The sequence below is a fragment of the Xiphias gladius genome, chromosome 21 (assembly GCF_016859285.1).
Source record: "Xiphias gladius isolate SHS-SW01 ecotype Sanya breed wild chromosome 21, ASM1685928v1, whole genome shotgun sequence".
Taxonomy (NCBI): domain Eukaryota; kingdom Metazoa; phylum Chordata; class Actinopteri; order Istiophoriformes; family Xiphiidae; genus Xiphias; species Xiphias gladius.
Window position 1 is genome coordinate 7657383 of NC_053420.1, and position 17081 is coordinate 7674463.

General features: G+C 40.4%; 1 protein-coding gene across 3 annotated transcripts in view; it reads right to left on the bottom strand.

Moving 5' to 3' along the window:
• The window catches only part of ephb2b (eph receptor B2b), a 117685-nt gene that overhangs the window by 21664 nt on the left and 78940 nt on the right, over positions 1-17081 (bottom strand). For all 3 annotated transcript variants that reach the window (XM_040115513.1, XM_040115512.1, XM_040115514.1), the window contains exons 4-5: positions 11735-11890; positions 8664-8999 (exon numbers count right to left, since the gene is read on the bottom strand). In XM_040115513.1, the coding sequence (XP_039971447.1) occupies positions 8664-8999; positions 11735-11890 (492 nt within the window). The remainder of the gene's footprint in view (positions 1-8663; positions 9000-11734; positions 11891-17081) is intronic.

The following is a 17081-nucleotide window of genomic DNA, read 5'->3' on the forward strand; positions in this document are numbered from 1 at the left end:
TAGTTCTTTAGAGATTCTCTGTTGGTGGGTGGTGTTAACTACAATCCTCAGTATGTGACTATTTCAGCCATGTTGAGCTTTGAATGAACTTTTAATAGTTCTCGTAGTCCTTTAGTGCAGTTGTCAGAACAATTGATGATAACAGGGACTTCCATTTAAAAAAAAACCAACAAATGGTTCATCAGTGGTTTAAGCGATGTTCATTTGAACATCCTGAAATTTGGTGGTTGGTCTTGAAGCAGCCAAAGCATCTTACAAGAGATTCCAAAGTATTGAATGCCTGTCTCTGTCTTGATAAAAGTTGACTGTGAAAACACCAGGGACAATATTGGACATTTAAGTCCAGAACTTTATCATTTTATCCTTGACAAAGTCTGATATTTTATATTTAATAATTATATACTACAATGTTGTTGATAAACCAAACCAAAAAACAGTTGTGAACAGTTGTGTTGTGAGTGTAAAACATGGTGCCAAATCAAAATACTTCTTGCAAAGGTTCTTTCAATGCAGAAAACCTAAATAATTTTACATATTATAGACTCAAAAAGCCATTTTAATTGAATTTCAAATTTGTTTTCTTGTTTCTTCAAATCACAATTCCACCAGCCCCCCCAAAAAAACAACTCAAACTTGACAAATGAGACACATCTGGTGCTTGATAAAATATGTTATAATGAATGTAACAATAAAGTTCAATTTAAAAACTCTGTATTTCAGAGAGATACACAGATCCTCTGTGGTTATTTAGTCTCAAGGACGATTTCGGCTAAACAGACACAATGTTTGAGCTTTTGGACACAGGGATATGGAATGAGGGTTTTGACTCACGCAGCTCTGGGGGAAAATGGACTCAGTTTAATCAGCAAGCTGCTCTTCTGCATTTAAACAACTTCCAAACTGGCATCTGCAAGGAGAAAAACTCCCCAAACCACAGAATGCATGTCAATATCCTACAATGTTGGAAAGGCAAGTGTGGGATGCAGCCGTCTTTTTCTCTGATTTGGTCAAAAATGCAAAAACATTTTGTTTTTATGGACTTAATAGGTTCATTGGAAGTGCAAAAAAAGTAGAATGCTGACATGAGCAGAACAGAGCTGAATAGCTGTTTCAAAATGGTGTTTCGTGGACTGACATGACCTATTGTACGTTAACAAGCCAATAGCCACTACAACAAATTTAACAAAAATATGTGCAACTACATAGCACAGTTACATGACAGTTCTGTCCTGGACCGCCTGAGAAATGAGGAACTATATGCCCATCATTTCACTATTATTTTAAGCAATGTCTTGATCCATGCTTATTCACATTCAACAAATATTCATATCTAAGAGACAGCTAGCCCATACATTTTTACAACGTACGTGATGTGGAAATAACATTAAGCACATCTGCCCCAGTTCTTTTTCAACACACAGAAATGACTTTTGGCTTAACATTGAAATCATGCTTACCTACACAGTATGAGGTTGCTGTAATGAGTGGCACACAATGCCAAGGATTATAAAAGATGATCTCCTCTTATAAGTTCCTGACCCCAATTTACACATAAAACCTTCGAGAGGATGATGGTGGATGCAGATGGCATGATCAGCACGATCTAAGTGAGTGAATCAAGGCTTCATTAAAAAATGAGAGGTATTAGTGACATCTGAGTAGGAGCAGGGGGACGCAGCATTTCATGTTCAAACAAGAAACTCTAGACAGTGGCAAGACAGTGACAACTCTGTTTTTCAGCTGCCTTAAAAGAAATACTAAAGCTATAGTTTAACACAGGAATCTGAACTACAGAAAGTGTTTGGTTGAGTGTTTGGCAAAGAAAAAGGGAGAGAAAAGAGAAGCTAAAAGAGGCGGAGCAAAGTGCCATTGTGTTCTTCGCAGATCCATTTGCTTAATTAATGAAGTTAACTCCATAAAGTTTATAGAAAAAGGAATAAATTCAAAAACAAACTGTTTACTGGGTTGGGACCCCTTTTTGTTTCATCACCTTTTTTTTAATTATCACCATCATCATGCTCTTGGAGGTAAAGAGTAAATAAATGACCGCATTAAAGCACGGTCAATTATTCAGGCATTTCGGTATACAGCTAATGCAGGCAACGGTAATTAATTTTTTATTCACATTATGTTCCCTTTTACAGCCCACTGGGCAAAAAGATCGTGACCTTTTAACCTAGATTTATATCCAGGCGATGTGCATACTCTTTTCCTCTCTTCCCTGCACAGGCTTGAAGCTGCACATCACATCTTGCAGGGAGAGATCCACAAAATGTTCACAGAAAAAAAAAAAAAAAAAGAAGAAAAAACACGCTACCACTGAAAGATTTATGAACAAAGATCAATTAGTTAACTCATTCTGAAAATCCATGTACTACTTCACTTCTGGGGAGTCATAATGAAATTCATATTGCATGCACAGGTTATTTAAAGTCATTAAAGTCATCCGATGAACCTTACTGTCAGCCCTACAAGCTACTTATCACACACTTTATCGCTACGCTTATCTCACTCTCTCTGCAATATTGCTTGTCTGGATCTGTCTCTGTAAGCTGGTTGCGCAGTGTCAACAGTAGCGTGAATGCAGTATATGTGTGGTTGGCTGGCTGACTACCAGAGCAGCCCTCTCTCAAGGCTCTGTCAGTGTTGGGCCCCAGGTGCACGCTGAGGCCTCCTGTCTGTCTGCCTGGCTGGCTGACCTACACTGGCACTGACCATATGTGCCCTTCTTAACACCTTCTGTCACTGTCACACTGCACGCCATGTATACTGGTGGTCCCTGTCTGACTCTCTGTCTATCAGCCTCTTTATCTTTCAGCTAACATCTCTATCGCTCTTATACGAGCAGTAGAGATGTAATTACAGCTAAGTTTTGAGTTTTTTTTTTTTTTATAATATAGCAGCCTGAATTAGTCATTTTATTGAACCAGCTCTACACTTGTTACATAGAGAGTCACATAGAAAACTGAAAAAATGACTCTCCATGACACTAAGGCAGATAATAAACCAGAAAGCCACACGACTGCCATGAATGAGCCACTGAATCTTTACTTTTTTAACTGGTGTCACTGTCCTAAAGTCAACAGTATAGTAACCACATTTGGCTGGCTGGTGTACTGACACATTCTGGCAGTCCCACCTGGCTCTGCACCAGTGCTTTTCACACCACAGCCCAGTGGAGCAGCAAAGTCCCTGGTAGCCTGGTTACAGTAGTAGCAATTTGGACAATAATTAAGTCATAAATCTTCCCTGGACCGTATGAAAAGCCCCCCCCCTTCACGGAGTAATGTGGTTCACTTCCACAATCAGCCAGTTCACCTGATAAGAAACCAATTCAGTCCTTCTGCTTCTCGATAACATTAGCAGCAGTTGCCACAGCTCACCTTGAGTTAATGAAATGCCTAAACAAATATGTCTTCTGGAATCTAATGGACCCAGCCACTATAGAGTGCAATGTGGCATATGCACTGGGTATATGGAGATCTAATATATCTGTTGTGCATGCTGCATTATCTCACAGAATACTGATAGTTTGCATTCAGGTAGGACATAATCTCTCTTCTATACACTGAAATTGATGACACAGCAGCTCTACAGTAAACTAGCCAATAACTAGCAGTCACAGTATTAGTTGGCTATTACCTGTGTGTCTTCATAATTTGAAGCAACAGTCTCATCTGTATGCAATAAGTGTACATAAGTAGTTTTGTAAGATATAAAAAGACTCTGCAGGTTTCATTCACACATGAATGATATATGGTGATGACTATAATTTCCACCCAAGCCTCGCTTAATCAGAACCATGCCATTTAAATATTACTGGCAGCTTAAACACAGGCTTGAGAGGGCTCACCTGAAATCAAACACATGCTGACGTGTGTGCAATATGTGGATACATAAAAATATGTACTGGAGTGTTCTTTTGTATGTGTGTGTGTGTGTGTGTGTGTGTGTGTGTGTGTGTGTGTGTGTGTGTGTGTGTGTGTCTATCCAGCCGTTTGTCTCAGACTGTATGAAGGCAAAACGGCAGGATGTGGTGCTGTGAAGTCTATTAAGAAAAAATCATACTGCCGTTCAGCTGTCAGAAACGTTTGATAAAACTTCACGGTGGAAATGTGGTTTCAGAAACAATTTTCACTTCATACAAAAATTAATGTGGGCCAACAAAGGTAAGGGGATGGAGAGAACGTGGGAAAGGAGGGGGAAAAATAAAAGTGTCTGTCTGAAATGGTAAATGTGTCCACTGGAAGTACTCAGTGGACGGGTACTCAGGCATTTTCACTGAGCAGAGTTAAACCTGTTACTGTAATGTCACAAGACAAGAATCTCAGTAACTAGTAGGTCACTCCAATCGTTTCTAAACTGCAACGTAATGTGGTGCCACTACATCGTAAAAGGGTAACAGACGGTGTTTGGCACTAGAAAACAGTTAGCAGGAGTCCATGCAAGTTTATTTACAAAATTAAACAATGACAGAGAGGCAAAAACACAAAACGCAGGTAATTAAAACTTAAATTAAAATTTAAAAAAATAATTAAAAGCTAAACCCTTAGCTTCACAGCCAGCTGCCATCTACTCTCCAGCTACTATGAACCAGTGACTGTTCTTTCACCTACTCAGCTTCATCTTCTCAGTTTACCATAAGGTGAGCTAGACTGATACAAAGCTCTCAAAGAAAGCACAATAACCAACAAACCAATAACAGTTTTAGCTTCCCTTCCACAACTTGACAGTGTTCAGTAACTCACTGCTTAGAGGACCGAATGATGCACACCTGTTTTCAATCTCACTGACTGAGCAGATGAGCTGTACCAACCACCCACAATAATGGTGCAGTCATGCGAAATCTGCCTGGTGAAATTTGCTCACGTGGTGTCGCCGAAAGCAGGAGGGGACAGTAAATAGTGAAGGTAGGGTTGCATACATAACTAGTAGGAGCTAGCATGGCTAGCAGGCTAACCGCAACAGCAAAGTTGTAATTATACACTGCTTTATCAACTGTTACTGTCACCACCCTATGAAACTGTCCTTACATTCACTGCGGCCAAACGGCATCCCTTCTTCTCTGCTGCTTGTATTATTTCGCTGTGCAGTGATAAAACAAGAATAGGAAAAATCAATATTACTGAATGAGAAGTCATTCCCACCCCCTCTCTCAAACCAGCTGAACACTGGAGAGCATTGCAATTTCATGTGTCAAAGTTCAATCAGACTGAACTGTGTGCAAAACGAAGGAGGCTGGTCAATTCACAACTGGAAGTGAATGTGTCTCGCTCCTGACTGCACCAGAATATCAACAACAACAAAAAATCCCCACCACATTACCGGTTGACCCCTTTAACAGATCATAACCCTGTGGGACATTAACAAAACTGCACATTGGGTTCTGTATCTATTTGTATAACCAGATGAAAATGAACTGGTTAACTGAAACACTGCACTAAAATTGTTCATTCAAAAGAGGGACAGAAGCAGCTTTTTCAGAAGTACATATACAAATACATAAAGAATGCAGTCCATAAGTCTATTATATCTTAAACTTTTCTACAGTCAACTACTTTCAATACCAAAACCTATGTAGTGTTAGCCTGTCTCTCAATACTTTCCAACTCCCTATTCCAATTATTTTCAGTGGCAAAATAATCCACATTTTGTGCTCTAATGAGTATTTACAGCAGCGGGATGACATATGTGGAAGTGACTTAAAATAGAATACAGTACCCATGTTCATGGTAATGAAGGAAAATGTCACAGTCCAACAGTGTGGTGTGTGTGTGTGTTTTCAATAGTTTTGGACAACACTTGAGCTATATGGCACAGAGGAACAAGCTATATCAGGCTTTGGATATACAGGCAAAGCTTGTTAACTCATTGTTGCTTTTGGTCATTAAGTCATATAGAACATTGCCATCCATTGCATTTTTATTTCGGCTGCAGTATTGTTAAAGGCTGTAAATAGGATCAATCCTAAGGATTACTATAATTCCGCTTTACTCAGGAGTATGTTCTAGCAAGTGGTTTTGAAAATGGGACAATTGCATTGAGATAGGCGTTTGTAATGCATCAGTGCAATAAGTTTATATTTGACCCCTCGCCCCCGTGGTGTTGCTGTAGGCCTGTGTTACGTGAGACTGGTCTTGTCACTACTCTCTTACCTGTCAGACCCAGCTTAATCACCTAGACACAGAGGCTGACACCCCATGGCTTTCACCCTCAGTCCCTGACAGAGGGCATCAGATTTGCAACTCTCCCTCACCCCCTCTGCTCATTTAATGTCACTTTATGGACAAAGTAAAGCCAAAGTAGATGGCTTACTTGGGACTCATTAATATAAAAAGGCTTGGAGGCGCATTTCAAGGCTTTTGCGTATTCTACACAATACAAGTTTTGGGGATGTAGTCGTATGCTTATACAATGAGCTCAAATGCCATTCAGTACAGAATCTCCTTTTGTGTGGCATTACAGTGTGTAATCAAGCGCCGCACTTTCCAGGGCAATCACGTCCTTTATCACAGAGGAACCGTCGCCAACCACCTACAGAGTGGGAGGATAAGCCCTGTGGGTAATAGTGTGTGGTGGGTGCTTGATTGGGTATGGAGAGTGAGAAGTTTTGCTCACATCTCACACCACTCTGCTCCCCTGCCCCCACCCTTCACACCAACAAGTCATAGCTCTGGATGGCAGCCGTCCACACAAGAAATGAGACACACTTTCACGCCACTCACTTTCAATTTACTTATTTGTCTCTTTCTTGGAACGCCCCTGAGCCAGTACAAGTTCATTAACGGACAGATTAAGACACATATCTATACAAAAAATTTCAAATACTCTGGTTTTTGTTTTTCTCCATCTCATGCTCTCATTCTAAGTGTAAGAGGGAGGCACAGAGCTGTCTGAGGTAATTAGGGGTGACATGATGTTTATGTAACCTCCAAGCCTCACAAACCAGATGCAATTATGGGCTCCTGGTCCCTGTGACCCAAGCCCTGTAGCGTAGCACAGGGGAACTGCGATCCCATGTCCCAGGAGTGAGCCTGGTTTTGCAGGGTGATGGGGGAAGGTGGGAGGGTAGAGTGGGGGCAAGCAAGAGTTGAGTTCTTTTCACAGCTCCATCTGACGGGAGGTCTCGCTGCCTAATCCAAAGTGACGGGCACTTCAGTTGAGAGGGCGCAGAGCCCCCCAATTTCCGCCAGGACCCCTCGGCAGGGGAAGCAGAGAAGCCAAGGGTTGGGGTGGCGGACTTATTGTGGCCCAGTGAGAAAGAGTGGGGCAGGGGCCTCATTACAACGCTTAACTGCACTCACAGGCCCTCATTAACCCACCACACCATTGACTCAAATCAAAACAGACAATAAAAAGGGGTCACTGTTTGAATAAAGGCCTCCATTTTAGTGTGACTTAGTGTTTCAGCATTGTAACTGAGTACTTTATGGAACTTTTGCACAAACAGATTTCCGTAAACATTTAAGTTTGTTAAAGTGGGTAAAATTAAGTGAAAAAAATCTCCTCTTAATTGTGTTCATCCAACTTGTATATACCTACTATTAAACTGCTTCTATATAGGCATCTGAACATCTGGGAATTCCAGACAAAAGTAATGAGAGAGTGAGAGTGTAGTTAAACAAAACCCAATATGTCCGCTCAAATAAAAGTACAGTGCTTTAGGTAGCTCAGTCATAGAAGACTGCCCTAAGGTGAAGTAGTCTACTTGTAGAGTTTTCAGGCTTAAAGTCCTTTCAGGGGGATGGATGACGAGAGATGATAGGCACTTCCGTATGTGGCCAATGGGATGCAATGCCAGTGCAAAGATAAAGCCCAGCATGTATCCCCGGCTCATCAGGGCTTGGGGGAGCAAAGCTTGGCACGCCGAATGATGCATATCATACAGACAATTAAAGAGCAAATCAATGCTGTTGCCTCATTGAAATAATTAGAGATATGGCCGACTTCAACTGCAATCACATAGTGGAAAGCCTACAAAGCTCCGATAGCTTCAGAAGAGAGACTGAAGGAGATTTTGAGGTATAATTCTAGAAAATCCTACAGGTTAAATAATTACCCCAATCACCAAGGGAACCTGTTTTTCATTAGGCCGCAAAACATATCGGAGTATTGGCCTCCAATCTTTGAAGTAGCGTTTTAGTTTACAAAGTAGCTCATATAAAGTATATACTATGGTTACAACATGCATATAGTGTTTTTTTTTTTTTTTAAATTTAACACTACAACCAAGTGGGTGGATGAGAATAGAGCCGTAATCACTGAGTAGATGAAGTGGAGAGCCAGCAGCTAGCCTGCTCTCAGCTCCACAGTCTGAAAAACATGGTGATGAGGTCACACTGTAAAGACCAGTAGGCCATCACATTCTGTCTGTCACATCATCAGCGGCACTCTCCTTCCAATTTTAGAGCCCTTAATCTGCATACATCACCATACAGGAGAGGAAAGAAACTGACTTAGTGGAGGTTTATGCACTGTGCATTATGTGCTTGTAGAGGAATGAGTGTGATGAAGAGGCACTGTAAAGGGCATAAGCGACAAAGGCGCAGCACAGAAATAGACATGGTAAAAAGGTGCAGAGAAGAGAAGAGAAGAGAAGAGAAGAGAAGAGAAAACCACATGGGTAATATAAAGTGTAGAAAAAGACAGATGGGCCCACTTACCAGCCTGGTTAGTGGTAATATTGACTGAGGCATACTGAGGGGAGTAGGGGCTCTGATCTGACACCCCATTGACAGCCTGCACCTCAAACGTGTACTGCGTGTGGGCCAGCAGGTCACTAATGTAGACGCGGGGTTCTGTCAGGCCCAGCTGACGGGGCAAAAACTGAACGTTGTCCCCGCAGCGGGTGCAGCCTCCTCGGCCTCCGCCACAGCTCTTGCAGATAATGTTGAAGACTACATCCTCGCGGCCCCCTGAATCCCGAGGAGGCATCCACTCTAGCATCACAGAGGTTTCATTCACGCTGGAGATAACATTCTGTGGAGCTGAAGGGACAGCTGGAAAACACAAGAGATATTCTATAGTTAACACTTCAGAGATTAATCCAATAAACTGATATTTTCATAAATAAGCTCTTTAATCAAATTATTGCATGTCAAGAAGATTGATCCAAATTGCAGATGCATATTTAGTCATACAAATTCACCATACTGGAATAAACACTGTATATTTCTATGAAATTGGGCATTCAATGATAAATTATATTTATGGATATTTATTTTACTTTAATTTTCTAATCCAAAAGTGTATCTATATTTATTTTGAATACTGAAAAACAAGAGCAAATTGATACAAATCTAAACTAGAATTACTGCCTCACAGTTCTATGTCTCCACCAACCAGTCAAGTTGCAGTTTATATCCGTGTCTGTTGTGACTCGTAAAATGCTGTATATGTAGTGAAGACATTGAAGGAATTTAATTAAAGTGTAAAGTCATAATTAGCATATGAATTCTAGAGTTATGGCCAAAAACGTGTTTTGAGAGGTCACAGTGACCTTGACCTTTGGCCTTTCGACCACCAAATTCTAATCCGTTCATCCTTGATTTGAAGTGGAAGTTTGTGCCAAATTTGAAGAAATTCTTTCACAGCATTCATGAGATATTGCGTTCACGAGAATGGGGCAGATGAATGGACGGACAACCCGCAAACATAATGCCCTCGGGGGGAAGCAGGCATAAAAAAATGGATAATGAAGGAAAGAAAAGACAAAAGAAACGTTGTTTAAAGACTTACAAACAATTCTTAAAATAGATCAGTTTAGGCGAAATGGGAGTGGCCTCATTGATTTGTCTTGGAACAACGAATCAGGGGGGAAAAAAAAACTTTGATTCTACACCTCAAAATAATGAAATTTGGAACCAAACTTAAAGTGCTATAAAATGGCCATATGTTGGCACTACTAGATCCTGATCTGCACCAAAATAAGTTCACTTGTTCTTTGGTTCCATGGCCTAATCTTCCACCAAAAACTTCTCTTTGGTGGAGGTAACAATTCAAAGTTCAGTTGAACATTGGATTATACAAATTCCATTCCATAATTCCCCAAAACACTTATCTAGGAAGTCTTATATATAATCTATATATTACAAACACTGACACGAGCCACAGTTTAAAGGGCGCTGTACTTTTGCATCGAGTACATTCCATCGTATTGTCCTAATTTTGTGATGGAAGCTGTGTTGCACCTTTGATGACATAGAGGGCATAATTGCTAACTCTGCTTAAATAGTCCCTACACAGGAGGACAGAAAATCCACAAGCTCACTAAGATACTATAGCCTCTTTGAGGTCTGAGTTGACTGCGTTCCAAGCTGGTTTGCTCATTTACACTCTCTCATTTTCCATGCTGGTTTTGCGCTTTGTCAAGTGTTTTCTTAACATCTATTCTTGACAATTTTCTCATGGGGCATCGTATAGAGTTAGTGCAGTGGAGAGAAACCTACTGTTTCTCCTATGGAGACATTCTTAGCAGCTAGGCATTACAGGGTGGAAACTTTCCACATGGTGCTACATGGTGAGTGACAGGTCAAACAAACAAACAGCGAGAACTGTTTATCTTTTACAGTCATGTGCACCTAATTATGGTAGATGTACCCTCCAGGACTAATTAGATAAACAATTCGACACCACCCACAACAACCTAAATCTGAATCGATCACTTCTTATTATCCTCCTTTTAATTGGCAGCAATTAACACATCTACGGCTCTGGAAGGAAGCCCATTGGAGTGCCCTTCTTGGTGTCTCTCATACATGGAAACATAAGTCCTCCTTGGCATCTCCTTCCGGGGGAGGAGGACTAATATCCCCCCATTAGCTGGTGGGCGGCTCTGATGGGCCTATTCGCTTGCTTTAATCAGGCCGGGCCCTGCTGCGCTCGATACGGGTGACGTGACGCTGCTACTTTTTCATTCTCAACAGCTGCTCGACTCCCAGAGCCAGGCTTATGCAAATCTCCTTTGTTGGAAACCATCAAATCTTTTCCCTCGTCTCTCTCCCTTTCAACATCTAGAGAGGGAGAGTGAGGAAAAAACACTACCAAAACGTTGAAAGAAGCTTTTTTTTCCTCACTCACCCCCATTTTGTTTTAGTAAGACCACACTCTATGCACTGACTCTGTGTTTCTCACATACTCGCAAGCCCTCTCCCTCTCTCTCAAATTCCCTCTCCTTCATTTCTATATACGTGTCTTTCCCTCACGCTTTACCCCTCCTTCACTCACTTGCTTTGGTCTATCCTTCCGTCTCTCTCTCCCTCCTTCAACCTCGGTGTCAGCCTCAAATTCAAATTCAAATTCAAACAGCTTCATTGGCATGACAAGAGAGAGTCTCGCCTGGGCTCATTCTCTGTGCCTGCCCCTTCACAAAGCTACGCGCCATGGCCCAGTAACCTCGGCACTGGCTTGGAGTACGGGCTGTGTGATGTTGAGGAGGGAAAGCCGAGCCTTGTGTGTTGGGTCAGATCTGTGGACAGACACACTATGTGCATGTCAGCGTCGTGTTCATGTGAGGGACAGCTCCGACAGGGTTTCACTGTTTGGAGCTACACAGACTACCACTGTCCTTTGATCCCGGGGCTCTTCAGCTTGCGGGTGTGAAATGTCTATGTGTCAAAGATTTCATATTTGAAATCAAAGACTTTGTGAGTATGTATTCATGTCTGTGTATTATGTATATTTGTGTGGAGAGACAGTTATAGTCCACATATAACAACGTTAGTATTATACATACTTGTGCATGGCATCCGGAGTGGATCAGAGTCGGTGCGATAGTATCCGTTGCGGCAAACGCAGTTGATGGCGCCTTCACTGGTGGTACGGCTGTTGATGGGACACTGCGTACAGGGCTCATCTCCTTGAGTTGGCTTGAAAAAGCCCGATGGACAAGCTGAAAGAGGAGGATAAGTATGAGGATCAAAAAATAACCACTTTTTTCAAAAAGCAAAGTGATCCTCAGATACAATATAAAGGATGTGGGGCTTCAACTAACAATTATTTTGTGATGAATTGCTTAATCATTTTGTCCATAAAATTTCAGACTACCATGGAAAATTTTCAATTTGTAAGAGCCCAAAGGGACGTCTTTAAACTCCATGTTTATTTCTGATCAACCATCCAAACCTCAGAGAAATTGAATTCATAAAAATAGAGATAGAATAGAAATAGATAAATAAAAATAACTTTTCACTTTTATTTGCAACAATAAATTACCGACTAATCATTTTGTCAAAAAAGGGCAGTGTTAACCATACAATAGGGAGCATGTTAAATTTAGCCATCTGTATATATACATTTAGTATCTGATTCTTGCCACTTCAGTATTTCAAGTGATTTACTTAGAGATATTTGGTTGCATTGTGCGATACAAGAGCCATCAAGTGACCTGAATTCAAAACAACCCAAAGAACACACAGGCCACCATAGTCCAACACATAAATATATATCAGCGCAACTTGATATATAAATACACACCAGTGAAGCCTTGCAAGTGAGGCAACTCTCTGCAGATATGGCAACATGGCAACATGTTGTAAATTTGCTTTGAATTATTCACTAGGCTCTAGTTGCCTGACAAATCTCTGAAGTGCCCTGCTTTCTGTTAAGAGTCCTTTTAAGGGCCTCTCTCTGGAAAGCTGGGAGGAAAGTTACCTTCATTAAAAAGACAAAGATGAATATACGCCGCATCCGCCATTAAATTCTGTATTTGTGCATCTGCCTGTGTTTGGGTGAATCACAGGCGGCATGAGGGGTGACTTTGTTTGTGTGTTGCCATAAGCATCAGTCACTGCAGTGATAAACAAACTAACTTAGCTGTCTGTGAAATCCCCTTATCCCCTCCTGAGTCACATTCTGCCTAAACCTTCACTGCTAAAAAAAAACTAACCCTTTTCCAGCGTTTGTGTCTGCACCATGTCAAGAGCTTTTTTTCTATCTTGGGCCAAAACCAGCTACAGTTATGCTTCAGGTAATCCAGCTCCCACATGCTCCACCGATAGAGGAGAAAATACAGAGGTGTTGAGACAGAGGTGCTGGAAGTACAGTAACATGAAAAATTCACACACGGGACACACTGCATATCTGAAGTTCAAAACCCTCAGGTCTGTCAGTCCTGTTGTTTTTCTTTAGTAACAGTGTAAAAAGCATAACAATTTTATTGAGTCTGATGAAAGGAAACAAAAAGGAAGGTTTTCCACCAATCTATGTTTCATTTTCTTAAATATTTTTATTATTTTAAATTAAATGCCGTAGGTTAATCGAAATGGTTTTTTTTAAATCCGCTATCAAAGCTCATTCTGATTTAGATTATATCTTTTGCTTGTAATATCTGAAGCAATTTGTCTCACTCATTATGGGAACAATTTTTCCCCTTTTTCTATAAGCTTCTAAAAATGTACTATAACATGACTGCAGTTTTCTGCATTGTAAAGCAATAAAAATACAGCCAGTATTTCATTTGTGAGGCTGTTTAAGCAATTACAGCTCAACTGTAGCATCTGGAATATGGAAACATCTGCAGCTGAAACTCCCATTTAAAAGAGGGCACAAGGCAGAATTAGTACGGACCCAATCCCTATGTTTATATTAGACAGACACATCGCTGTACTCAGAGATCCTACAAGCCAGGAATTAATTTTCCCCCTTGTAACACAAAGTACATTACTCAGAGCCTTCCTTGCATAGTGATCCTTCAATTGTGACGATACAGACATTTTAGAAAAACTAAAAGCAACAAGCAGAACAATTGGGCGTGTTTAAGGTGTGCTGTAACAGTACTGCAAAATGTATTTTGCAAATAAATAATATTTTTAATTTCTTCCACTACTGTGATAACTGTGGGAAAGGATGGCTGTAACAATGTTGATTTACAATTGTTGATTTTACTGACACTCAGTAGATTGATGCATTATATTGGTCTAGCTGTATCACCTATTCAAGAAAAGAGTTTAAGTGGTTCAATATGATCAGCCAAAACATTAGTTGAGAGTGGGCACGGTCAAAACAGCTTCACTAACAGTTTTTTTTTAAAAAGATAATATGTTTTCATTTAAGGCATAGTATGTCAAGCATCTCTGACTTCAGCACAAGAAGAAGAAGAGATTACATGTAAGTGAAGCTATGCGCAGAAATGGTAACACGTTTTTATTTTCACTTGTGTTTATGCTCAAGTGTGCCAGAAGCAGGTAAGTTTACAAAGCAGCATGTTACTGTATTTCTAATGGTTCATTTTTGTAATCACAAATATCAGTGGCAATGAGAGTTATTCCAAATTAAAACAAAACAAAAAAGTAATCTTAAATATCTATTCACAAAGTATTAGCTTTGACATGTTTTTCTTCTCCCATGATTGATGGGGGAAAAGGTTTTGGGTACAGAGCGAAACATGAGGCCTGGACATTCACACTGCCAGTCAACATGGTCTGTGAATGAGGCCCAGGCAACAGCTATGTGGGGAATTGGGACTGAACCTCGGCGGCACAGCGAGGTCTATGGGAGTGCGGCGCTCCGAGGAGCAACACCAAAGAAAAACAGCATAAAGAGGTAGTAAAGGGGGGGAGGAAAGAGAAGTGTAAAGATGGAAACAAAGAGACGAGAGGGGAGAGGTGGGGAAGGGCTGTGTTTGGGAGTTTTTCAGGCTAGTAATTCAGCGTGTTACTGTGCCCAAAGTGAATGCATTGCTGCAACAGTATGCAGACTGTGGATAACAATCAGAACAATGACTTTAAAATCTGCTACGGGAGGAAAGTGAAAGAATTTAATTGGTAAGCACTTATAAAGCCACACGATGCCTTGCTACCAGAGTGGTTGTACTTAAATATTCCGATGTTGAATAGCACACTGGTGGGTAATGCAAATTTTCCCACCAAGTACCACAAACATCCACAGACACAATTCTCTTGGCTGCTTTAAGTCTGTTCCATTTACTGTGAAAACTGTTTAAGGAAAAATGCATAGGCTTTTATATTCAAATTGTCTGCTTATGTCAAAACGTAGAATTGGTTTAGCCCACATTTTAGAAAACCTTAACTATACCTTGTGAAGAAGCCCATTATGTATTTATACATGGTTAAAAAATCCTTTAATACTATAAATGGTCAAGTCCCACCAATAGCTCTCCATTGCTGTATTATTAAGTCTGATTTATCTACTGTTTCTATCTCTATTTTATCAGTTATGTCTCAAAGTTCTTTGTTTTTACTTTTATGTATACATTTTTTACATGTACATGTTAAAGTTTGAAAAATCCTTAATCCTTATCTTTTAAAAACAGAAATATCTTAAATTTAACCAAAGCTGACAACAACTGTTCATGTAATCTCAGTTGTCTTCTTGACATCTTTCCTAAAATATTTAGCTTGGTGATTTGTTTTGTTTAACATGGAGTACCAGATAAGTGGGACTTATAGCATCATTATAATTCAAATAGTGCCTAATACAAAATTTGTTACAAAAAAGCAAGCAAAACTGATATTTAAGTATTTATTCAGGGGCGGCTGTGGTTCAGGTGGTAGAGCACGTTGTCCACTAACTGGAAGATCGGTGGTTCAATCCCCGTCTCCTCCAGTCCACATGTCAAAGTGTCCAAGATAGTGAACCCCAGAAGACTAGAAAAGCTCTATATAAATGCAGTCCATTTACCAGATGGTAAATTTTTTTGCCAATCATTGCATTTCCCTCTGCGACAAAACTTTCTAATCTGGTACCTCAGAAAGTTAAACAATCCATAAAAAAAGTATTTGTGAAAACCTTTCTATCCAGAGGACAAGGTATTATATGTCTTGGCATGCCACGCTGTCCTGTCACGGTCATTATTTTGGGGAAATATTTGGGGAATTTCCAGTTTATACCCAGATGACAGATTTTAGGAGTTGCAAAGTTTTCTGGTGTCAGATGTAGAGAGGCAAAGATGTGGAGAGCAGTGATTAAAATACAGATCAGAGCTTTAATTCCCTACCTCCCTGCCTGCCCAGATTGCTGCTGTTGAGCTGTTTGATCACCATCCTGGCAGTCCTGCTCAACATATGAAAGCTAAAGGCTGTTTTTTTGGATGTTTCCTCTAACTTCAAATATCCTTCTGGCAAGAAGAGTTAATTACTGAAAGAATATTCATTGACAGCAGCTCCTCTGTTGTTCCTGTTTCCTATACTTAAAAAAACAAAAACAAAAAAAACAAAACGCACACATGACGCTATTAATATCATCAATATCATCAAGCAAACGTATCACGTTTTGCTATTAGATATGTGGGGACTGCAATCGTGGATTCTGGAAGTGGGACAAACAATTAAATTTGGTTATAAGTCAAGAACAAAAGCCACAAAGAAAAGTTTTAAGGGAATTTATAAACACTTCAAACTCAGTTTACTGGTAGCCATGTCAAAAGGTCCAGATCACCTCAAATTGGTTCCAGAGACACAGCAGGCATATTCACTCTTATATCTTATATTTGAAAAAGAAGTGGAACCTTCTGCCAATGGAGAGAGAGAGAGAGTTTTGTTTACAATGTTGCTCGATCATTTAAAGACCAAGTATTACATTACTTTTGTCTAACACTGAGTCTTAATTCTAAATCTGAATAATACTTCCCCCCACACGCACATTCCTAAACCTCCAGCTGCTTGTGTCTGTCTTGTTTATGACTTTTAATAACATATATGGCATAAAGGCTTTAATTAGGGGTTTTTGCTAGAGTCACTGAATAAAAATAGGACTGCCTGAGATGTGAGAGGTAAGCCACTCTTAGGGTGCTAGTCAGTTTTTACAGCAGGTAATTTCCTGGTTGTTTCAAAGGTTTCCTGAATATTACAGCTGAAGAGATTTATAGCACAATGACGATTAGACCTGCAGCTAAAACCATCTGAATCCTACAAAGTCTGCGCATCTGTGCGTAAGTATGCACTGTATGCGTATGAGAGAAGAGAAACACACAAAAAGAGAGAAGAAAGACACAAGCGGAGAGAATGACAGAGAAAGGTAGGGAGTGCTGTTTTCAGCAGCAATGCCGACGTGACCAGTCATACTGGAAACACTCCTTGTGAATCTGGCTTCCCTGACCGAATCAGCAGTCTCACACACTCACA